The following is a 25553-nucleotide window of genomic DNA, read 5'->3' on the forward strand; positions in this document are numbered from 1 at the left end:
TTTTTTTTTTAGTTTACAATAACATCTTTTTCACCATGATGTTTTGAATCCATAATTATAAATGTAAGTGGGTTATTCACTTAATCAATTTTATTCAACTTTGTAATAATACTTAATTCGGTATAATTCGGTATTAATTAATCAATTTTACTTGACTTTGTAATAATACTTAATCAAGTATTAATTAATATTGAAACAAATAATAATCCTCATATGTTAATAATATAACTTTTAAACATGTATGTGAAACACTTGGATAAGAATATTCAACTTGTATCTTAAAGATCTAAGATGAAAAAAGCATGTATACATTTATTTGGATCCCTTTTGGTCTCTTTTGGAGCCACTTTCTGTGCAAAAAAAGAAAAAAATTAATTGTCCTAATCGTAACGATCATTAAAGAATTTGGGGCTACATGATCCAGACGACCCCATAAAATCTTTCTTTAAAATTTTCCCAATAATTTCATCTTCATCTCCACATAAACAGTGGGAAAATTACTCTTCCGGTTTTTCTGTATTGAAGTCCTAATCATTAAAAAACAAAAAAAAAGGCTTCGTTTTTTGTAAAGAGGACAAAAGGCATACGACACTACTTATTCGTTTACGTTATATTTGGATAAAGATAAAATTACTAGAATCTAATTCTTTTAAAAAATTTAATTTTTTTGTATTTGGATGTTTATTATATAGTGAAAACTAGGAATTAGATATCCACTAATATAGAAAAATATGTGAAAAAGTTGTTTCATATATATAAACGTCATTTTAAAAATTTAAGAGAAAATAATTTTGAAAATTTTTTTAAAATACATATTTGTTTTTAAGTTATTATACAATAATAAATTTAATTATTTATAGACTCTAATTTTTTTATTACTCATCAAATAGACCAAGAAAAAAAATTAATTATCAAAAAACTAAATATTGAAAAACTAAATCCCTAAAATTAATTTATCTCTCAACTCCAACACTTCTCAAACGAGATCTTAGAAAATGATTTGATTAAACAAGAGAATATATATATATATATATATATATATATATATATAGTTCTTTTCGTATATATTTGGTTATAATTAATTTCAAAATTGATTTCACCCAAAAAAAAAAATAATAATAGATAAATAAAAAGAAAAACGTGCCACTGTCCCATAATTCATAGATGTGAAAATCAAACTAAAAGATAAATGCACTATGAGCCTGTTTGGCTTGCCATTTTTAACTGGATTGTGAATATAGAATTATATTGAATATTTTAGTACTATCGAAAATATTGAAAAAAAAATCAATTAAAATATTGAAAAAATAATATTATTTTCGAATTTAGCCAAATTCCAGCACATTCTGTGAGTTTTCAACCAATCAACACAAATCAATACATGGTCAACATTGATCAATTATTTATAATAAAACAGTCTCGTCTAAGCCCATATACTTTTCAGTGGGATTAAAAGGATAGGAAAATATAGACTGAATATGAAAATAGTCAAGTCCATTAAAAAACAAATTTATGCGACACAGGAGATTGGACTACGTTTGCTATAGTCCATTGTTTCAAATTTAAGGATAAGAAACAGACTATGATAAAATTAAACGGTTATAATTTCCGTAATGATAGAATTCAGATGACAAATTTTAGATTCTCTCTTTAAAAATACTACATTAGAAAGAGAAAATTATTCTTATATTTTATTTTAGCTTAAAAAAAGAAATTTGAGTTATTGCCTAGTTTGGATAAATAGCGGACTTGGGCTTATCTGGGCCAGAGAATAACAATTGGACGTGATCCCTTACCCAACTGATAATGTATAAATGCAACCGGCAGATCCATTCTAGTCCATTTACTAAAACACCCCCACATTTCTCGCTTTTGAATTTTTGAAAATTCCGAACGTTTTTCTTTTCCTTATTAAACTTCTATCTCCTGCATGGTCAGGTCACACCCCCGGCAAATCTAAAGGGTAGAACATTTCCAACGAACTTTTTAAAAATAAAAAATATATTTTGTATAATAAAAAATATTTTTAAATATAAAAAGTGAAATTTTTAAAATTTTTTAAATAAAATTTTTTGTTTCATATATATTTTTTAATATTTATTGTTATGTATATATTTTTTATTTTTTATAATTTTTTAACAATAAATAATAATTAAAATATATTAATATAATATAGTGATTTTTAAATTTGATAAGTGTCAAATAATATTAATATAATATTAGATATAAAGAGTATGTCTGTTTTTTCAAATTTGAAGAATTAAATCCATTCTGTATTTTAAAAAATCAAAATATAAAATGGATTAGAGCTTATTTTTAGATATTGACTATTCAAAATAAAAAGTACATAATAGATAAAAAATTCTTTAGGGATGCTTTTAAAATAAAAAAATTTAATGTTGGGGTTTCACAATTCAAAAAAGGAAGGAGGGTATTTTAGGTAAGTAACAATATACATGGGGTTTGCGGACTGTATATGGTTCAATTTTGAATTGTATAAAGAACTACTAGACTTTAGTACTATTCAACAAGACTTCGGTTCAGTACAAGGCCACAAATAAACTAACTCTGGGCTGGGCCCGTTCTAGAAGACACACCGAATCCAAAGAAAATAAAAAGGGCGGCCAGAGAAACTCGGCCAAGTTTTCCAGTTTGTTCATTGTTCTTCTCTCAATTCTTTTCCCTTTTCTCCATCTGTCTGAAATTTCTTTTCGTCGATTATTACTGGCTTCGTTCAAAAAATACTTGGTTTCTTTTTCTTCTGCTGGTTGTTGTGGAAATGAGCTTCCATTTGACGGAATACTAAAGGGTTTTTTCGATAACTAGCCATTTTACAATTGCATTTTAGAAAAATAACAAATTTTTTTATTTTTTTAAAAACTAACCAATATTTTACCCGTTTGGACTAAAGTACCCTTATCTACAAAAGCTTTCTTTTCTTCTACACAGCCGTTCGTTCGTGGGGGTGGGGTTTATACAAAACTGTTCGTGGGGTTTCTCTAAACTCTTTGCATCTCATCGCCTCTCACTTTCATTTTTTTGTATTTTCTCAGATCTCAAACTAAAATCAGATAAAATTTTTATCTTTTTTCTTATTAGATGAAAGTAAGGAAATATGTATTTTTTTGTTTTTTCTCTTTCTATTTTTTCTTGTAAGTTTTATTAGTTTAGGGTTTTTTAAGCTTTTTATTTGATATGGGTATGCAAGAAATTGATTTATGAGATGTTCTATGTGATTTTAAAGATACTTTAGGTGGCATATGGTTTGAAAATGGGAGAAATTTTGTGTAAAACTGAAAAATCGCGAAAAACAGTAAAAACGGAGGAAATTTGGCGAAAAAGATGAATTTCCGCCAATTTCCTCCAGTTTGTCAGTTTTCGCAAATTTCCGCCAATTTTCCGCCAGTTTTCCGCCATTTTTCCGCCAGTTTTCCATCAGTTTTCCGCCACTTTTCCGCCAGTTTTCCACCAGTAGGAAAAAGCTATATTTGGCCCGAAAAAAAAAACAGAATCAACTTTTTTAATACAGTTAATATATTTGTTTAATATTATTCAAAATTTTATATATTTATTGATTTAGTTTAACGTTATTCATTTAATTTTGTAGTCAAATGGAAGATGATGACATTGTAATTGCGGTTTTATACAATGGAACATTGGTACAAAATGATAGTGGTGATTGGGAATATCGAAATGGTAAAAATGTAATGGTTTCCGTCGGCAAGAGATGCACAAAATCAGAGTTAGAGGACTGTGGCATATTTACACTCAAGACCATCGAATTCTTACATGCTAGATTACCATTGACATTCACACAAGATAACATGGAGTTCTTTAGGAAGAAGTATGCATATGAGGTTTACAACAAAGAACTTAGCATATGAGCTGCGTGGTGATGCTTTTTTCTTTCCTTTTTTCATGTTTATAGATGCATATTATTTATTATATTTGACTTTTAATTGTAAATATAATGGTGCCTTATAATGTTCATTTAACAAAGATAACAATGTGGTATTGATGTAATGATAAGTAATTGACCTTATAGGAAATGTGCCATGTTTATTTATTAGAATTCCATTTGACTACAAAATTAAATGAATAACGTTAAACTAAATCAATAAATATATAAAATTTTGAATAATATTAAACAAACATATTAACTGTATTAAAAAAGTTGATTCTGTTTTTTTTTTCGGGCCAAATATAGCTTTTTCCTATTGGCGGAAAACTGGCGGAAATTTGGCGGAAAACTGGCGGAAAACTGACGGAAAACTGGCGGAAAAATGGCGGAAAACTAGCGGAAAATTGGCGGAAAATTGGCGGAAATTTGCAAAAACTGACAAACTGGAGGAAATTGGCGGAAATTCATCTTTTTCGCCAAATTTCCTCCGTTTTTACTGTTTTTCGCGATTTTTCAGTTTTACACAAAATTTCTCCCATTTTCAAACCATATGCCACCTAAAGTATCTTTAAAATCACATAAAACATCTCATAAATCAATTTCTTGCATACCCATATCAAATAAAAAGCTTAAAAAACCCTAAACTAATAAAACTTACAAGAAAAAATAGAAAGAAAAAAAACAAAAAAAATACATATTTCCTTACTTTCATCTAATAAGAAAAAAGATAAAATTTTTACCTGATTTTAGTTTGAGATCTGAGAAAATACAAAAAAATGAAAGTGAGAGGCGATGAGATGCAAAGAGTTTAGAGAAACCCCACGAACAGTTTTGTATAAACTCCACCCCCACGAACGAATGGCTGTGTAGAAGAAAGGAAAGCTTTTGTGTAATTTTCAATTTTATCAAGGGTATTTTTGTCCCAAGATAGCTAGTTTTTTAAAAAAAAAATTTTTTTGCTATTTTTCTAAAATGGAGTTGTAAGGTGGTTATTTATGGGAAAAACCCAATACTAAACAGGTATGGCTATAATTCGTATAAATTTGCCACTTCCAATTCTAAGCAAGATCTGAACTTTCTTTCCCCGTACCTCTCTCAACTGTTTTCTTGATCTGAACTTTCTAATTGTGTTTGTGATTGAAATTCGGTCTCAGGGCAATCTACACAGACATTTAAATGTGTATATATATATATATATATATGTATGTATGTATGTATGTATGTATAGGTTTGCTAATTAGAAGCTTGGTTTTTTCTGCGGGTAATATAGGTTAATCTGAAAGAAGGAAAAAACGATGGAGTGGGCGACGGTGCAGCATGTGGATCTACGCCATGTCGGGCATGGCCTTAAACCCTCGCAACCTCACGCCGCCGCGTTCCATCCTCATCAGGCCCTCGTTGCTGTTGCTATCGGAAACTACATCGTTGGTTAGAATTCTGCATTTTTTTTTTCTCGTCTTATTGTCATTTTCTATTTATTATTATTATTATATTACTATGTATTATTTTTATCTCAGAATTTGGAATCGTGATTTGCGATTTGAATTAGCTGTGTGTGAGATTTTACTGTGGGATTGGACTCAACAGTCTCTGAAAAGCTTTGAACTTGATCTTTGATTCCGCTCCTATCTGTGACTATCGTGTTTAAAATCTTTGTTTCTGTTGGATGATATTTTGGTGCTTAGGTTTTAGACGTTTTCATGACTGTGTGCGAAATATCTAAGCATCCCAAATGTTGTGTAGTAGAATATCTTGTTACCCACTGCTTTATGAGTTGCCCAAAGTGTATTCTTATTAATTGGTTTTATAGAATGGTTTATGGTTTATTGTTCACTGGTTTTGTTCTTTCTTGTCTTTATGGGTGCAGAGTGTGATGCCATAACAGGATGCAAGATCTCGTCTATTAACATTGGTGCACCGGTTGTCACAATGTCTTACAGTCCTACAAGTGGACATGCTGTGATTGCAATCCTTGAGGTTAGTTCCATATATGTGTGTCTCTTTAGGATGTTTGAGTTGTGTTAAATATAGAAAATCGTTTCTGCAATTTGTTTTATGTGTCTGTAAACTTACGAAGCTGGTGATTCCATTTGTAATAGTAAATTGTAATTCTCACTGTAAATGATATTCCAAATGAATGTTGTTGTGTTTGTTAGAGTATGAACAGTCTAAAGTCAAATTTGATACCAACATTGTGCAATGATATGCTTTTGGTACCTTCTTCAAATTGCAAATATACATATAATATTTTTATTTTTTTCAAATTGCAATTCTCCCACGGAAATTTTGCTTATAAAAGTGAAAACTGGTTGCTATGTAAGTCATTTATTCCTTTTAAAGACCAATAGAAGAAATGATTTAATCCAGATTCAATTTGCAGAAGCGTTGTGCTCAGGCATGTTGATAGGGTAGCGACTTGCTTGCTGTGATCCTTATTAAAAAAGAAAGATTTACTAGTTGATTACATTTGAAAACTATTTGTCAGGTTGGGTTTCACATTTCAGAAGCAAAAGAATATGTATGCTGATTATTTATTAGCATTTCAAAACTAAACAAAACTTAACATTTAACTTTTATTCTTTACTAATTTTTATTTACTGAAAACTGAGATTGGCCATAATTTCAAGGATACAAGCTTGGAGAGTTTAAATTGCATTTGGTAATTCTTCAAAAGATTGGTGTGAATGTTGTATTTTTTTTGGTGCAAATGGTTGGATTATGAGCATGGATAGGTTTCCACATATTCATCTTGTTAATGTACATATTGTTGGTTGTCTCATTAAGTTCATTTTGTTTTGCTTTACTCCTTGCTTTCGTTGTTTCCATGTAGACTTATACCTCCTTTGGTATTAAGTATTGTATCAGTAGTGCTTAATGCTTATTTATGATGTGTCTAAGTGGTTTTCTATTTCTTATGCATCTTTTATTTTGTGTTTGATTTGCATTTGTTATTTCCTATATTTTGTAGGATTGTACAATTCGTTCCTGTGATTTTGATGCCGAGCAAACTTGTGTGTTGCATTCACCGGAAAAGAAAATGGAACAAGTTTCTTCAGATTCTGAAGTTCATCTTGCTTTGACTCCTCTCCAACCTGTGGTGTTTTTTGGTTTCCATAGAAGGATGAGTGTTACAGGTTTTTCTTTGTTCTTTGTTTTGTTATTCTTATTATTTTTTTTCCATAGCATTATCAGATCGACTCTTTAGTACTTATTGTAGGTGCACTTCCAAAACCTCCTCCTCCCTTCCCTTAAAAACCTCAAAATAAAAGCATTTTACTGTGTGATACTGTTTGTTTCTATAATGTTTTAATTGTTATTCTAATTTTTGAGTTCTTCATGTGCATGAAGTTGTTGGAACTGTTGAAGGGGGGAGGGCACCAACAAAAATAAAGACAGATCTGAAGAAACCTATTGTCAATCTTGCTTGCCATCCACGACTCCCTGTTCTGGTATCACAATTGTTTGGTTGAAATTCTTTATATTTTCTTTTTGGTAGTATACATGTGTTGTTGTTGGATAATCATACTTAACTTTTACATCAGGGGATTTACTAAGAAACTTTCTCTGTTTTTCTTTCAGTATGTGGCTTATGCGGATGGTTTGATTCGAGCATACAACATTCATACTTATGCTGTTCATTATACATTACAAAGTAAGATGAAAGAGTGAACTTGCTTCTTTCTTTAAGAGGATGATAAGCATTAGGCTCTTTTCAAGTGGTGCAAGTCACTTAGTTATCTAGTTTCTTATTCCAGTTGATAACACCATAAAGCTTATGGGTGCTGGTGCATTTGCTTTTCATCCTACATTGGAATGGATATTTGTTGGTGATCGAAGGGGTACACTTCTGGCATGGGATGTTTCAACTGAGAGACCTAATATGATTGGAATGTAAGTTGATCCTGGTAGCAGCACTAGATGCTCCAAAGTGCAGTTTTATCTTTTTTTTCCTCTTTCATCATTAGCTTTTCCTGTTGAGAATTGAAAGAACTAAATTGAGTCATGCCTTATGAGAAATCTTCATGGCCAGTGGAGGATGATGAATTAGTTATTTTCCAGAAAATTTTTCTTGAAGTATAACTTGACCTTGAATGGCAGTAATTTAGTTCTAAACATCTAAATATAGTTGTTGGAGCTCAAAAGTGCCGCATATCCTTGGCAGACCATAAAGATTCTTTGGTCAAGAGAGTGCTTATTTGGCAGGGCTTATTTGCACACTTGCTTTTACTTTCATCTTTTCTGTATCTTGGCCATTTCTGTGTGGACTTTGAAGAGATGGTTGGATTGTTTTAAGGGGTAGTTAGTTGTTCTTGATATGCATTTAATGGCTTTACAATGTTTCTTTGAAGTTTTTATGATTGTTACTCTCATGTGCTGTTATCTTGTCTTTTGAAAATTTTCTTCTGCATTTGATCTCTTAATATATATATATATATTTTCCTTTTAAGATTCTAATCATTAATTTTTCATTGGTAAACAGTACGCAAGTGGGTTCCCAGCCAATAACATCAGTTTCTTGGCTTCCAGTATTGCGGTTGGTTGTAACAGTGTCCAAGGATGGAACCCTTCACTGGTGGAAGACACGGGTTATGCTTAATCCTAATAGACCTCCAATGCAAGCAAATTTTTTTGAGCCTGCTGGTTAGTGAAATATTCTGTTGAATCCTTTCTTTCTGTTTGATGAAAAGGATTCACTCAATCGCAAAAGATGTTTCCAACACGGTTGTTGTGGCTTTTTTTTTTTTTTTTTTTTTTTTTTCTTTTTTCTTTTTGGTTTAGCCTCAGCATCATGCTCAGACTTATATATCTGCTGTTCTTGTTGTTCATTAGCAGTTATGCATTTTAGTTATTATATGTACTCTTAATGTGAGTACTAACTCTATTTTTATTATTTTGTGATGAACTCTTTTTTCTTTACAAAGATAGAAGCAGTATACGTAGTTTCTTGTGTATAACATGCTGTGCTTTAAAAGATACCAATGTGGCAATCTCAAATAATGTTGTGATGCAGGAGTAGTGAAGATACAAGAAAGAAATATTGGAAATAAAATCTAATAAAAGATGATCATTGGGTAAACTAAACTACTGTTCTGCATCATGTTGGCAGCCAGTAATTAAACAATTAAAAGACACAAATTGGTTGTCATTTACCTTGTATAAATAGTCATTGGATGTCATATCACTGACTTATATATCCTGCATTTTGTTGTGCAGCTATTGAATCAATTGATATCCCGCGCATCCTTTCTCAGCAGGGTGGGGAAACAGTTTATCCCTTGCCACGGATTAAAGCTTTAGAAGTTCACCCCAAATTGAATTTAGCAGCATTACTATTTGCGGTTAAGTGCAACCAACTTATACCATTCACTTGTGGCATGTCAATGAATGTCTGAAAAGCAACACAATATCTTTTTTGATGGCAGAATATGACAGGTGGAGACAATGTCAAAAACAGGGCTGCATTCACTAGGGAAGGAAGGAAACAACTATTTGCAGTTTTACAGAGTGCGAGAGGATCCACAGGTGATTTTTTCATTTGACTGTATTTGTTCTAAAAAATATATTGTTAGCAAAAAGAAGTTGAAGATTTATTCCCAGCAAAAAGATAGAAAAGTCTCAGAATATATGTTATGTTCATAAAATTTATTTATTTGCTAGCTTTTGTGTTTCATTACACGTCATAAGTAACTTTAGTTTTATCCTTGTGATACAACAGATTCTAAGTGGATAATTTATGAATAATATTATTCACATTTTCCTGTCATTTGGTTCTTATATGCATTTTGATCTTGTTCTTTTTTTCTTGATAGCTACTTTAATTGTAGTAGATGGGAAATCTTGTTGAGCTTAGGCTATAATTCTTGTGGATAAAAGCTCATATTTGTTGCCATCTTGCCGTTTACGTGATATGCTAATGGTAGGTACTTTGCAGCATCTGTTTTGAAAGAAAAGCTTTTAGCCTTGGGTTCATCTGGAATATTAGCCGACCATCAACTTCAAGCGCAATTGCAAGAGCATCATCTGAAAGGGTGAGTAGATCCTTGCGCCTAAACTCTGAAATGAGGTTCTTTCTTTCCTAGTGATCATGTTAATTGTTGTGATCATAACCAACAACTAAACTTTGGAAAAGGAATTAATTTCTAGGCTACAATACACACACACACACACACACACACACACACACACACACACACACACACACTAACTAACTAACTAACTAACTATATCTATGTATATTTATCAATGTATATATATATACACACACACTTATATACATCCATCATATGTTTTGAAAGTAAGAAATTATATTTGTTTGTCATTATCTTTTCTTGTGTTGTTTGCTGTCATTATATATTTTTTTAAAAATTAATGATCTCTGTATGTCATTATTAACATCTTGTTTCTCTTTCCAGCAGTCATAGTCATGTTACTATATCAGACATTGCACGGAAGGCTTTTCTTTTTAGTGTACGTTGCTTTCTTTTCCAACTTATATATATATATATATATATATATATTTTTTTTTTTTGAATATGCTATAGATCATAGGAAAACTTGACAGTGGCTGGCTTAGGGTGCAACTTAGATGAAAGCATGTATCATGCTATCATTTTTCGTTTATATGTTGAAAAGGATAGTTTAGAAGTTTCCTGCTTGCTTGTTCCAATCAAACTTTGTTACCTCGAGTTAATTTATTTTTGGCTCATATTTTGCATTATTCCTATAGCATTTTATGGAAGGTCATGCTAAAAGTGCTCCAATATCTCGGCTGCCTCTCATCACTATATTGGATGCTAAACATCATTTGAAGGACCTTCCAGTTTGTCAGGTCAGCTAATTGCTATCTAAAAGACACTAATGTTTCATTTTCTCTTCTTTTATGTGTATTAAACTTTTGGGTTCACATGCAGCCATTTCACCTGGAGCTAAATTTCTTCAATAAAGAGAATCGTGTTCTTCATTATCCTGTTAGGGCCTTCTACCTGGATGGCTTAAACCTTATGGCATATAATCTGTCTTCTGGGGCTGATAGTATCTACAAGAAACTTTATACATCGGTAATGTAGAAAATCTTTTCTCTGTATCAATTTGACTTTTTGATTGGGTTATAAACTCTTTTTGGTTCTTTGTCCAGATTCCTGGAAATTTGGAGTACCATCCGAAGTATTTGCTTTACAGTAAAAGATACCACCTATTTCTCGTTGTCTATGAGTTTAGTAATGCTGCAAGTGAAGTGGTGCTTTATTGGGAAAATGCTAATTCTCAGACAGCCAATAGTAAATCTAGCACAATGAAAGGTCTGGCTATGTTCTTTATGTTCTTTGTTTTTTCCTTTGCTCTTATCCCCTTAAATCTAAAGATGCATGTTGGAGGACAAAAAATATTCATGAATTTCATCTTTGAGTTTTTAGGTCGAGATGCAGCATTTGTTGGCCCCAATGAAAATCAGTTTGCGATTCTTGATGATGATAAGACAGCACTGGCTTTATACATTCTTCCAGGAAATGCTTCAAAAGATGCAAATGAAAAGAATTTGTTAGCTGATGAGAACCAACCTGTGGATGGTGATGCTAATTCTGTCAAGGGTCCAATGCAGTTTATGTTTGAAACTGAAGTTGATCGCATCTTTTCTACTCCAATAGGTGCCTGGGGAAAGTGTCTTTTTCTTGTCTAATTTTGCTGTACTCCATTCTATATCTTCTGACTGTAGTTTTTTTTTTTTTTTTTTTTTTAATCATTGTAGAGTCAACCTTGATATTTGCTTCTCATGGGAATCAGATTGGCTTGGCAAAGTTGGTTCAAGGATACCACCTTTCAAATTCTGATGGTCATTATATATCAACAAAAACCGAAGGGAAAAAATATATCAAGTTGAGATTAAATGAGACTGTACTTCAGGTGATGACTTAACATTTCAAGCGAACTTAGGCCTGGTTTTTATTGGTGATTCCCTAAAAGTTTTTTTTTTTTGGCGCATCGAAGGTACTCACTGGGTATTATTAGGCTTGGCTTAATGGTAAAAGCCACTAAGAATACACCGCCAGGTCCTGGGTTTGACCAGGCATGGCTGAAATCCCCTCATTCAAAAAAGAAAAAAAAAAAAAAAAAAAAGAAGGAAAAAGTACCATCAAAACAAAAAGAAACAGCTTTTAAATTGAAGAAAAGTGCAATATTTTGATGCATAGTGGCCAGGATTTCTGCTGTAGAACCAATTATGTCGCCGATTTTTTATTTAAATGATTTATTTATTTGGATCATGGAGAGTGAGAGGGAGAGGGAAAGAGTAATAGCAGAGGAGAATATTAACATAGGAGGACGTGCTCTTTTTATCTGGAGATTTAGACTTTCTATATTCTGAAAAGCACCAATTTAGTTTTTGTGAATTACTATGGTTTATTTCAAATTTGTATTGCAATTAATGGCTTTTAATTTAGATTTGTATGGGTATCTAATGCTGAGATAACTACAAACCATTTCAATCTATAGTCTAAAACCTTGTTAAACTGTGTATCATGACAATACTTTGCAATTGGTGCCAATTTGTCTTGTTTCATCTCTCATATTAAATACAACACTTTTATTCGCTTATGATTTTGGCACATTTTTCCTTTGAAATTGACATGTATTTTTTCCATTAGCTATCATGTAATTTTATCTGGTGTCACTATACATGGTAGTACTAGTGGGATCTAACATACTGCATCTAATAATGTGCCAGCAGATTTTCGTGGGTGGCTTCCATTAACATTGTTACCATCAATGCTAATGCTTTTTAGATTTTATTTTCTATAACTTTTTGAGACTATTCATCATTGGTACTGATCTTTTTTTGATATGTAACTAGTTTGCATCTGCTTATTCAGAAGCTTGTGCTTGTTTCAACTTTGGCAGGTTCACTGGCAAGAAACTCTAAGAGGCTATGTTGCTGGAATCATAACGACACATAGGGTGCTTATGGTTTCAGCAGATCTTGATATACTGGCTGCCAGTTCGACAAAATATGATAAAGGACTTCCTTCAATATCCTCAAATAAGAACTTTATTTTCTATGTTTTTCATTATAATTATCAATATTGTTGTGTTATTTAGGTTTCATAAACTTGTTGAGCACTTAACCTATGTGCACTTCAGATCCCTTTTATGGGTTGGGCCTGCTCTTCTATTTTCTACTGCCACTGCAATTAGTGTGCTTGGCTGGGATGGAAAAGTGAGAACCATTCTCTCTATCAGTACACCTCATGCAGGTACATATCATGTGTGGATGACACTGGCTTGTTACATTTAAGATATTACCTTTTTTATTTTATTTTATTTTACTGTTTCTTGTTTTGTTTTTTGGGGTGGTTGTGGGAATTGGGATGGCCGATTTTTGTTTATTTTTCCACCACTCTGATAACTCAAGGTGAACTCTGCAGTTTTGGTTGGTGCACTAAATGATCGTTTGTTGCTTGCTAATCCAACTGAAGTAAATCCCAGACAAAAAAAGGGAGTTGAGATTAAGAGCTGTCTTGTTGGGCTTCTTGAACCTCTTCTTATTGGATTTTCCACAATGCAAGAGAGATTTGAACAGAAGCTTGACCTTTCAGAAGTATTATACCAAATTACGTCAAGGTTTTGTTCTTCCCAGCCTATGCACATGCCTATCATTTGTGTACATTCGCCATTTTAGTCTCTTCTGCATTTTAAGTCCTGTGAAAGAAATGATTCTGATGTCATTTATCTTTGTTATTCCTCAATTAATCTGAAGCCATGCATGAAAAGAAATGACATATGACGTCAAGTTATTTTTTTAATTAAAGGTTTGACAGCCTGCGTATCACTCCAAGGTCTCTTGATATTCTTGCTAGAGGCTCTCCTGTTTGTGGAGATCTTGCAGTAGCATTATCCCAATCAGGCCCACAATTCACTCAGGTAATCAATAGATAATTGGGTGCTTGTCTGTCTGTTGTGTTTTTTATAATAGCAAATCTTTGTACTTGTCTAATCTATTACTAAACATTTTGCACGATGAATTTAGGTATTGCGGGGTGTCTATGCTATCAAAGCTCTTCGGTTTTCTACTGCTTTATCTGTTTTGAAAGATGAGTTTCTGCGTTCTAGAGATTATCCAAAATGCCCTCCAACCTCTCATTTGTTCCACCGTTTCCGTCAAGTGGGCTATGCTTGTATCAAGTATGCAGATAAGATAAATGTGCATTTAGAAATTTTAAATTTTCTAAAATTTTAAGCTCTTTATGATTTTTCCAGTCTGTAAAATTTATAAATTTTTTGTACTCTGGCATTTGTAATTGTGTTTTCATTGTTCTTATTTGGCTGTGTGCTGTTAAGATAGGTCTTAGGTGCTTCTATGTTTTTTTATTGCGCCTAGTTGTTAGATGAGTGTTCTTGCTGATAATTAAAAATAAAAGATGTGCACAAGTTGTTTAATTAAGAAAAATAAAATCAGTGGAAGACATTTTAAGGTTGGGAGATACTTGGATTTTATTTTAGGAGGTAGTTAACCAAAGCAGTTGGAAGGAAATATTATGCACTAGAAACAAAACTGGGCAGTTGGGCACCACCATAAAGAATCATTAGCAAAATCAGCCTATGGCCAAGATAGAGTGGGGCTTAGGAATGAAATTTGGTAGATAGGGAACTTTGATGCTTTGTGTAGATAATTCTCTTTAAAGTGCTTTCTGAGATACCATTTTACATGGTGAACACAGCCCTAAGATGAAAACATGGATACATGCAGCTGTTTAACAAGACAAGACAAGACAACTTGAAAAAAGATGTGTATGTGAGAGAAGGGAAAGGTTCAATCACCAACTTTTCTGTAACATGGGGTTTTTCAATTGTGTTTGAATACAAAATCTCCATGGCCATGTTTTTTAGTGTCTTTTATTATAAAGAACTAATGTATTGATAGGACAAAGGGAGGTAGACAAGGGAAAGATTCATCAACCACTTAAGCTTTGCAAAACAGATCGAGACTTCGAGAGTTATGTGTTGACCTATCTACATGAGTAGCCATTATTGAGAATATTGTGACTGTCATTTCTAGTTTCTTGTACAAATTGTGTTGCATAATGCATTGCACTACATGTTAGTGCTAGGTATCTATTTTGGTTGAGGAAGGTGTGCACTATGCCTTATGTTTCAGGGAAATTATCTTTCATGGTTCCAACTCTTTCTGTCCATGAGGCTGATGAGAATTCATTTGTCCTTAGTTTGTACAAAGTATTATGTACTTAAATTAGCATAAGCTTTATTCTTGACATGTCTATTCTTGATTATGGTAGTATCAAATGTTTGATATATGTAAAATATGCTCTCATATTATTTTAATGCTGACTTAGCAATGACATGCTTTTCTCTGTGATGTCTAGGAATTTTGAATTTAATCGCTGAACAGATGGACCTTAGTTCCCTCATTCTTTGGATTTTTGTTTGGTGCAATACCTTTTTTTTTTATAACTTTGGATGATATTGCAGGTTTGCTCAGTTTGACAGTGCAAAAGAAACCTTTGAAGTTATAGCAGACTATGAAAGCATGCTTGATCTCTTTATTTGCCACCTTAACCCTAGTGCTATGCGGCGTCTCGCTCAAAAGTTGGAAGAAGATGGCACTGATTCTGAAATGAGGCGGTATTGTGAGAGGATCTTAAGAATTCGCTCTACAGGGTGGACTCAAGGCATTTTTGCCAACTTTGCTGCTGAAAGTATGATTCCTAAAGGACCTGAGTGGGGTGGTGGAAATTGGGAAATTAAAACCCCCACTAACTCGAAAGCCATACCTCAGTGGGAGCTGGCTGCTGAGGTGATGCCATACATGAAAACTGACGAGGGTACTATCCCATCTGTAATTGCTGATCATATTGGTGTTTACTTGGGTTCAATTAAAGGAAGAGGTAACATTGTAGAAGTAAGGGAAGATAGCTTGGTCAGAGCTCTTGCACCTGCAGGTGGAGACAACAAGCCAAATGGTCTTCAAACGATTCCAGGAAAATCTATATCTGTCAAGTCCAAAGAAGTTCTAGATGGTGATTCCAAAGGTGATTCCTTGATGGGTCTGGAAACCCTTACCAAACAGTTTGCTAGTTCCGGCGCTGCTGATGAACAGGCTAAAGCTGAAGAAGAATTCAAGAAAACCATGTATGGTGCTTCTGCTGATGGCAGTAGCAGTGATGAGGAAGGAGTGTCGAAAGCTAGAAAGTTGCACATTAGAATACGAGACAAGCCGGTTGGTTCTACTACAGTGGACGTGAACAAGATCAAAGAAGCCACAAAGCAATTCAAGCTGGGTGAAGGGTTGGGTCCACCTATAAGTAGGACCAAGTCATTGACTAGTGGGCCCCAGGACCTTGGTCAACTTTTATTCCAGCCATCTCCAGCGAATAGTGGATCAGTGTCTGCTGCTGCAGGTTCTGCAGCTGGCGATCTGTTTGGTACAAACTCATTGATGCAATCTACAGTAGTGTCACATCCAGGTCTCATGGTTCCAGGTGCAGGAGTTACAGCTGGCCCCATTCCAGAGGACTTTTTCCAGAATACCATTCCTTCCTTCCAGGTTGCGGCCTCACTTCCCCCTCCTGGGACGTTTCTTTCAAAATTGGATCAAGCTTCTCGAGGAGTTGAAAGCAACAATGTTATGCCTAACCAGAATAATGCATCTCAAGCTGATATTGGTCTCCCTGATGGTGGTGTTCCCCCTCAAGCTGCACAACATGTTCCACTGGAGTCTGTTGGGCTTCCTGATGGTGGCGTTCCACCGCAATCCTCAAGCCAGGTTGCTGGATTGTCACAGTTTCAGATCCAGGTTGCTGGCCCATCACAGACCCAGACTCGGGCAGCACAAGTACCACTTTCCACACAACCTCTTGACCTCAGCGCTCTTGGGGTTAATGATGCAGATGCTGGAAAACCTCCAGCACATCCTCCTCAACCATCTGCTGTGCGTCCTGGACAGGTAACACACACACACACACACACACACACACATACACTCATATATGGTTATTCTATAGTTTGCAGATCACCGCTCCATAGAAAGACTATATATATATATATATATATCTCTCCATGAGTGTCACTTGAATATATGCTTAATAATCAGCTTGTCCATCAGCTCTAATCTTAGTACTACTGTGGTGTTCTTCACAACAGGTTCCTCGTGGTGCTGCTGCCTCTGTATGTTTCAAGATTGGAATTGCTCACCTTGATCTGAATCAACTTTCAGACGCATTATCTTGCTTTGATGAAGCTTTTCTTGCACTAGCTAAGGATCAGTCACGTGGAGCTGATATTAAAGCTCAAGCAACCATTTGTGCTCAGTACAAGATAGCAGTTAATCTCCTTAAGGTAATAGCTGTAATTCAATCTAAAATGTAATGATAGAAAAAGCGTGAATTTCTAAATGCCAATTTTCTAAAGAAATTATAGCACTGCTCTTTGATTTTTTATTTCTATGCTGTCCAATGTTTACATCTTGTGGAAAAACATATGACAACAATAAGGGACCAAAGCTGCCAGTTGTTAGCTGGATCCTCTGCTATTTATCTTTTTGGGTTAGGTGGGACCTTCAAGTAATTTTTGGAGCTTGCTGTGCTCAATGAATAACTTCCTTTGTGTTGCATTGCAGGAAATCGGACGGCTGCAAAAAGTCCATGGAGCCAGTGCAATTAGTGCAAAAGACGAGATGGCAAGACTCTCACGCCATCTTGGTTCCTTGCCACTTCTTGCAAAGCACAGGATTAATTGCATCCGAACTGCAATTAAACGGAACATGGAAGTGCAGAATTATGGTTATTCGAAGCAGATGCTTGAACTCCTGCTATCCAAAGCACCGCCTGGTAAGCAGGAAGAATTTAGGAGCCTAATTGACATTTGTGTTCAGAGGGGTTTGTCCAATAAGTCTATTGATCCGCTGGAAGATCCCTCCCAGTTTTGTTATGCCACACTTAGTCGTCTATCAACCATTGGATATGATGTTTGTGATCTCTGTGGGGCCAAATTTTCGGCTCTTGCAACACCTGGATGCATTGTTTGTGGCATGGGAAGCATTAAAAGATCAGATGCACTCTCAGGGCCCGTTGCTACACCATTTGGCTGATAAGTTAAAATGTGTGAGCAGTTTACTGCTTTGTAGATGACCTGAAGAAATTGGCGTGTAATTTTGTAGCCGACATGTCTCCCAAAGGATGATGAATATTTTGGAGAGTAGCCAGTGCGTAATAGGTATATATTGTATCATTGATTTGTTTGTATTTGCATTCTTTTTACATGCTAAAACAATCCCCCTTGATTATTGTCATTTTTGTTGTTTGCTATTTTTGTCATGGTAAAAATCATCGGTATTACAGTTTTATAATACTATATTCATTTTGTAAAAACTTGGGTGTTCAGGTATATATAGAAAGCATTTTCGTTTACACTTTGTATTATAAAGCGGCTTTTGGTGGCTTTACTGGAACCTACGAAGGGAACCGTGGATAGAATATCATATTATTTTCAACCAATAAAACCACGGATGCAAAATTGATTGTATCTTTAAGAAAGGGTTAGAAATTATTATTAATTCATAACTTGAATTTGCTAAAGCTATTATTCCAGATGGCGCTAGGGTGTTGGGTATTTTTTTCCTGGATTAGTTCCAGTTTTGAAAAGGGTTGATTCAAATCCTTTTGAGGAAAAGGAGAAGAAAAGAAAATTGCTCTTTAATTCACAAACATCAAATAAAACAAAAAATAAATAAATGAAAATAAAAATAAAAATAGAAAATATTAGAAAACTAATAATAATAATAATAAAGAAAGTTGGAAGAAATTGCCTTTTCATTGTATATTTCCCGGCTTTAATGGACCAATCCTCACACTCAAAACCTGTATTTGGGAGAAGATGAATTTGCCCACACTTCCCTTATAAAATGCTAAAGGATAAGATTATATATGTACTCTCATCTATAGCAGTATACAAAAACTACCCACTGGCCACAGAGGCCCAACAACACACACCCACCCACCCCCCCCCCCCCCCCCTCTCAAAAAAAAAAAAAAAAAAAATTCTCAGCAGTGTATTAACAGCCTGAAGCTGAAATCGTAGGGCATCATCTGCACCAACTGTGAAAGAGGTTCCCTTCCCTTCCTCTCAAGGCATTTAACTGCATCATTCCTGATTTCATTTGGCAGTTGGAGGCACACCCAATCCAGCAATGCTTCCATGTCTTTTGCAAAGTCCAGTAGATACCAATCCAATAGCTTTGGTATTATTATCTTGTTTGTCTTTGTAATACCCACTGCTGCCTGTAGATACTCCCTTTTTGCTGCTTCCAATTCTTCTTCAACTTGAGTTGCTGTGTACACTCTCACCTTCATTCCACAATATTATGACACTCACTCAGTTATCAGTTCCACTAAGCTTTTTCACTAGTAAAACTTAATGAATTTAAGCTGAAAAATACCCAGGTAGATATTATAAATATTATGGTTAACTTTATTATATAAACTTACAGCAGGAGAGGACCAGCTTCCACAAGAGAGTGCAAATGTAACCAATGGCTCGGACCACTCTAACCCAAATATACTTCGAGCTCTCATCTCGTCGTTTTTCACAGCTTTTGGACAAGTCTGTCGCAACCATAGAAACATGGAAAAAATTTTATTATCAAAGTAATTGTTTGCAAATGTAGAAAACCAGAATATTCAATCCTCTCATGTGCGAAAAAAAAAAAAAGGACAAAACAAAATGAAACGGTTGAGCTGAGATGCATATACTTACAAATTTCAAATGGTAAGGCAGTCTCAATATAAAATGCTCAATTGTTATTGCGTTCAGCAAGTGTCCCCCCACAATTATTGTTGCCTGACATAAGCATAGCGTCACTCTATATGGTCAAATTCAATTGCAATATCATTATCAGAAATTTGACACTATCAGAATTCAGAACACTAAAAGCTTTTGTACGTAGGAGCATCACTAAAAGATGTAAACTAGTGATGTAAACTAGTGAAGTCCATTTCAAAGGTAAAGCATTAATAATGCTACTACTTATATATCTTTACCTTTTGCATTAGTGCTACAACCATTTCTGGAGTCTCAGGTATACCATGCTCCAAAAATCCCTACAAAATTGTTAATTCAAATTTTTAAGAATGTTTATTTGCTTTATCCTTGGATATTGATAAAGGGTAAGCACTTTTCCAACATCATATAATGAAACTGTTAAATATGAAGATTAATAGAAACTTAACTTTTCCAACATCATAAAATGAAACTATTAATATAAACATTAATAAAAACTTACATTCATTGTCAATCCAGAATGCAAGATTCATAGAAACTTAACTTTTCCAACATCATATAATGAAACTATTAATATAAACATTAATAAAAACTTACATTCATTATGCAAGAATTATAAATGTTAATCCAGAATGCAAGCTTTTGCTGATGGTTAAGACTCTCTAGGTTCACAGAGGCAAGCTTCTCAAGCAAAAACCTGAATACGTCGATCAATAAGGTGTAAATACAATGCAACCAGTATTGACACATGAAAAGCTGATTTATCTGCTTAGGACTACACAAATACATACATAAAGAAAGAGAAAGCACAGATTACTGACTTAAGTCGATGTATTAGGAACAATGCGCTTGTCGTACGGTTAATGTCAATTGAACTGGAATCAATGGCACAAAGATTCTTGTAGGGGCCAACATCTTTATTTTTGACATCCAAGCAGATGTCATATGGATCCGTAAACTGTGTGTCCCCATTTCCTGCCCGAGCAAATAATGCTGATTGGGAAGACCCAGGTTCCACTACTCTATCCTTCAATGTGCTCATCCTCAACAATATACTAGACAAGCATTTCACAATGTCCTGCGAGATTCTATTAGGTGAGCTGTCAGCTTCCGATACCTTATCATCCGGAGATCCAGAACAACTCTCCTGTGCCCTTTCTTGGTCTACTAATCTGCATTCTAGCTGGACAACCAAAGGGATGATCAATACGAGCGCAGTGAGGTAGAGATTAATTCTAACCGGAAAACTCATACCATGAATGTACCTGTAACCTCACAGGATCCAAACACTTCTCAGCTGGTTCAGGCTTGAGTGGAGGTTTCTTCACCGGGGTTACAATTTTGGCTGTTTTCTTTTCTGGAGATGGCCTATCTTTCACACAATTTGTAGACAACCAATTCTCTTTTCCTCTCACGTCTTCGAAAAATGAAGAAGAGGTACTTGCTCTCCTGGAAGCTTGTCTTCCGTTGACTTGTCTACTAGAACAGTTCGCAGTTCGAGCAGAGATGGTATCAGTGGACAATAGCCTTCTGCTTGAAGTTGTTCTAGCAAGAGAAGGTTGAGACTTGGCTGCAGAATTCACCGAGTTGAACTCAAATTGGGACAAAGATTTTGATCGCTGATGTTTGATACTTTTAACTGAGACTTGGTCTATTGGATCATTACAATTTTCGACATTTCTCTTAGATGATACATAGACAGCTTCTTGGTAGAGACCTTGTCTGAAATTCACAACCTGTTCTTCAAGCCGAACAACCTCTTCTTCCAAAACAGCTACTTCAGCAAGAAGTTCTAATGTCTGAAACAAAGAATTCAGCAACACCATATTACTTACTATATCACAATTGAAACAAAATAAATGGGATTTTCATCAGAAGGTTCTTATTGACCTATTTGAGTCTCTTCCAACCACTGTGCTTCAATGGCATTAATTGAAAAGATGAATCCATGAAACATACATATATATATATATATACACGTATAAAAATTAAATATTGGAGATAATACTAACATATGAAGGGAGATAAGGAGGGAGACGAGGTAGAGCTCCTAAAGGTCTAGTGAAAGCTCTTTCTAATGCTCTGTGGACATTCTCTTCATGTCTGAGCTTCTTCTTCAACTTGTCAACCTGAAAATTTTTCAAACAACAATAAAAAAATAAAAAAAATCATAAAAACAAAAAACAAAAAATAAATGGTTAGTTAGAAAATTAAAAAGAAATATTGAAAATCGAATCGGAATGAATGAAACGTTGAAGTACATCTTGCAGTAAGGCCATTTTCCTTTCTCTGATTGATCGACGTCGATTAGTCGCAGTTTTCTCCGTACCCATTATCCTGCTCCCTCGAGTTTCCATCTTCTCCTTCTTCACAAATTCAACGAAGAAAAAAAAAGAAAGATAAGGAAGGTTGTAAGCAGAAAAGGGATCTGTATACTACCCAAGTAAAGAAAAATTAAAAGCTTCAAAAAAAAAAAAAAACTATTCCTTTCTTGAAATAAGTGAAGGAATCCAATTCAGATTTGGATCGAAAGCACTCACTTTTTTTAGTTCATTAGTAGATTACGTAATTAACAACAATATTTAAAAGAAAAAAATTTGTATGCTTTTATGGGCATTAGGTGGAGATTCAAGATTGAGCGGTTTAGAAATTAAAAGTCTCTCTCTTTCAAGTAAAATGGAAGACCCCAGCATTGCATATCCATCGATACAAAACTTCTTCATTAGTATTACTTTCTTGAGAAACAAACAGAACCAAACTCAATGTCGGTTCTGATTAAACCTTCAACTGGATGAGAAAAAAAATATATACAATATTGTTTTATTAAAAAAAAAAAAAATCCCTTCAGAAAATGAATATAGAAAAAAAAGAAAAAGGAAGAGCTTACTTTATCATGATTTAAAGCAGCAGCTTTCATGCCTTGAAGATTGGTGCGGACTCTGGTATTCATCTTTTTCTTTTATTTTCCTTTTGCTTTCTTTTTTATTTTATTTTGAACTTTCCCGGAAAATGAAAGAACGATGCTACAAAATTAATACACTCTGAAAAGATAAACAGGTAAGGAGTAAATATGCAATGCAACTATTTCTTAAGAAAACAAAAAAATAAATAAATAAAAGAAGAAAGAAAAAAGCACTGAAAATGGGAACTTAAAGATAGAGAAGCAATAAACAAAAAAGGCAAAGAAGGACCGAGCTTTCAGAGGGAGAGAGAGATTTTTTTCATACTTTTTACAGAGCGGGAAACTTCAAAGGAGGAGACCCAGAAACACAAATGCCTGCATTTCTTTTTTGTTTATATCTCGAACAGCGTGAAAGAAAACAACAAAAGCTCACAGGAGAAGAAGAAGAGGAAAACGACGAGGTTTCGAGCTTGAACCGTCATCCAAGAAAAGCGTAACAGAGGGACAAACCACCCCCCAACTGTATTAAAATAATACAACCAACAATAAAAATCCAAAAACACTTATAACACTTTTATTTATTACCCAAAAAACGTATTTTTCTGATTTTCATGAATAAAAAAAGGATGGCAAAACAGTGCAAAAGTTGTAGCGAGATAGATAGAGACAGAGACAGAGACATAGACACACACACTTTATCTCTCTCTCTCTCTCTTTCTCTTTCTCTGTCTCTCTCACTCCTAAATCCTAATCTCTTTGTTTTAAAATTAAGTTCTTCTTCTTCTTCTTCTTCCCCAGCAGACACAGAGAGTGACCTGGCTTTTCGAAGCCTATTTGGTTGTCTGAAGCACTTTATGTGTTTCTTTCAGCCCGCTCTCATTATGAATTAACGTGCTCTTTCTCTCTTTTTTTTTCTTACTAAACTCACCTACCAAATTGAAATCTTATCAACTTTCTTTTTAATTATTGTTATTATTATTATTATTTTTTTTTTGGCTCTTCTTTGGATTCCCTTTTTAATTCCATAGTAAATTGCATTGGTATTTGTTAAAGCGCAAAGCCTAATTCAAATAGCTTTCTTGCATCTTTTACCTTATAAACATTTAAATTTTTAAAATTAGTTAAACAATATTTATTAATGCAATAACTAAGTCGGTGAAATTTCAAAAACCTAAAGCTAAGTTCTATGCATTTAATAATAATACTAGAGTTAACCAACTTTATGTACCCAAAATTTAAACATCATATGATATGTTATTTTTCTATTCGGATTTTGAATTTTTCAGTAATTTTCAATTATATGTCACATTACCTTTTTTGTTTTTTGTTTTTTTTCTTTTTTATGTCACATTGCTTCATAATAAAACATTGGTTTTTTTTGTTTTTTTATCCTTTTATTATTATTGTTATTATTTTTTTGAAGTGAAGTGGGGAGGAGTGGCAATTTTAGTGGGAGAGGTAAAAAGAGTTTTGTTTGCACATGTGATGGCAACTAGGAAAGTAGATATATGTGAAAGTAGTTTTGGTGAATGAGGGACCATAAATGGGGATCACTTATGCAATACTAAAATAACATTGGTAATGATAAGCAGATCATTAATAATATTTGGCTAATCTTTATTGTTGCATGCAATTAAATCTCTCTCACATTTATTTGATTGCGTATTTAATGGAATTTTTTAACAGAAATACCTTTATCAGTAAGCAAACACAACGTGCTAATTAATGATGCCCATTTCCACACTTCCCACTTGTCACCACCACATTCTGGATCTATTCTGTGTATTTATGTTGTAAATTCTTCACTTTTGCAATCTTGCCCTTATATTTTCAGGAATATTGGTTTCTATCACCATTTTTCTTGTTTTTTTCGAATTTAGTGGATAGAGGGGGAAAAAAAAGAAAAAGACAGAAGAGAAAACTAATTTCTTACTTTCCTTTACATAAAGTTAAATTTAATTGAAATACATGAAATTTCATTTTTACTTTTTAGTTAAAATTCCTTCATATGTGTATATAATTTTATCTCAATCAAACTAGAAATGTGAATTTACCCCATACACTTCAAAAACCGCAATGCACCATTCCGTTTTTTCTTGAAAAATTGGAACCACAAGGCGAGCTTTGGATAAAACCTTAAGGCCTCAATCAGAGATAGGCCAGGATCGAGGAATAAAGAACTCATCCCGTATATATATTTACTTTTTTTTTTGTTTTTGTTTTTATATCTTTTATATTTGGATTATTATATTTTTTAAGCATGTTTTTTATTATAATTGTAAATTTGATCCTTAATGTATTTTATTGTATTTTTATTATATTTTATTCATTTTATTTACATTTTATTTATAAAAGAAATTTTTTTTATATAAATTTTTCAAAAAAATTATCTTAATTATAAAAAAAATAAATAAATGAGGAAAACCGCTCCGTCTCATCTCAATTGGGAAATCCTCATTCCTGCCCTGCCTTTAGAGAAATAAAGAAAACCGCGAGGACATAATGAAAATTTTTTTGCGAGGATAAGGACGGGAACGAAATTTTAAAAATCGGTCCGTCCTGTCCCACTCTGTTAACATTCCTAAATCAAACAATAAAAAGGTAGATTCTTTGTTGGTAATACTTTTTGAATATCCAAATTTTATCATAAATGCATACATAAATAAATATAAGCAGGCTCTTATCATGTCAAATCTATGATTATTTAGATCTTTATAAAGTTAATTTTGGCTAAATAAGTTTTAATATATTATTCGATTTATATTTAATTAATAATTAAATTTTAAATCTTCATTGATCAATAATTTGATCCAATGCTAATAATAAAAAGCAAGATATTAAAATTATTAGATCAATTTAATATCAACCTAACTCTCTCTATATATATATAACTAAACTCCTATCAGGCTGATTTTACAATTTATCATTAAGATTTTTTTTTTCAACTTTTATATCATTATAATGTTA

General features: G+C 33.5%; 2 protein-coding genes across 7 annotated transcripts; one reads left to right on the forward strand and one right to left on the reverse strand.

Annotated features, from left to right (window-relative positions):
* The first annotated feature begins 4904 nt into the window (after nt 1-4904).
* LOC107410579 (uncharacterized) lies at nt 4905-18315 on the forward strand. Of its 4 annotated transcripts, none has more exons than XM_048479794.2 (25): nt 4905-4921; nt 5172-5329; nt 5769-5878; nt 6870-7035; nt 7250-7350; nt 7481-7553; nt 7657-7792; nt 8382-8542; nt 9116-9240; nt 9325-9424; nt 9834-9930; nt 10315-10369; nt 10629-10730; nt 10813-10959; nt 11037-11199; nt 11314-11544; nt 11646-11800; nt 12794-12922; nt 13029-13146; nt 13318-13513; nt 13702-13813; nt 13920-14074; nt 15380-16853; nt 17051-17245; nt 17526-18315. In XM_048479794.2, the coding sequence occupies exons 2-25, from the start codon at nt 5197-5199 to the stop codon at nt 17994-17996; spliced, it is 4905 nt and encodes a 1634-aa protein (XP_048335751.2). In that variant the 5' UTR covers nt 4905-4921; nt 5172-5196; the 3' UTR covers nt 17997-18315. The 4 variants fall into 4 exon arrangements, with proteins under 4 accessions (XP_048335751.2, XP_048335753.2, XP_048335752.2 ...); XM_048479796.2 differs by lacking the exon at nt 4905-4921 and adding an exon at nt 4932-4987; XM_048479795.2 differs by lacking the exon at nt 4905-4921 and having other exon boundaries at nt 4994-5329.
* Nucleotides 18316-18664: 349 nt separating this feature from the next.
* Nucleotides 18665-23458, reverse strand: LOC107424803 (uncharacterized). 3 transcript variants are annotated; one of them, XM_048479798.2, is made up of 11 exons: nt 22912-23458; nt 22572-22725; nt 21946-22050; nt 21697-21813; nt 20950-21483; nt 20476-20867; nt 20282-20381; nt 19945-20004; nt 19661-19744; nt 19393-19509; nt 18665-19251 (listed from the first exon to the last, which is right to left on the reverse strand). In XM_048479798.2, the coding sequence occupies exons 2-11, from the start codon at nt 22632-22634 to the stop codon at nt 18949-18951; spliced, it is 1875 nt and encodes a 624-aa protein (XP_048335755.2). In that variant the 5' UTR covers nt 22635-22725; nt 22912-23458; the 3' UTR covers nt 18665-18948. The 3 variants fall into 3 exon arrangements, with proteins under 3 accessions (XP_048335755.2, XP_015890149.2, XP_048335756.2); XM_016034663.4 differs by having other exon boundaries at nt 20506-20867; nt 22912-23454; XM_048479799.2 differs by lacking the exon at nt 22912-23458 and adding an exon at nt 22225-22471 and having other exon boundaries at nt 22572-22712.
* Nucleotides 23459-25553: the final 2095 nt, after the last annotated feature.

This window comes from Ziziphus jujuba, chromosome 7, assembly GCF_031755915.1.
Source record: "Ziziphus jujuba cultivar Dongzao chromosome 7, ASM3175591v1".
Classification (NCBI taxonomy): Eukaryota; Viridiplantae; Streptophyta; class Magnoliopsida; order Rosales; family Rhamnaceae; genus Ziziphus; species Ziziphus jujuba.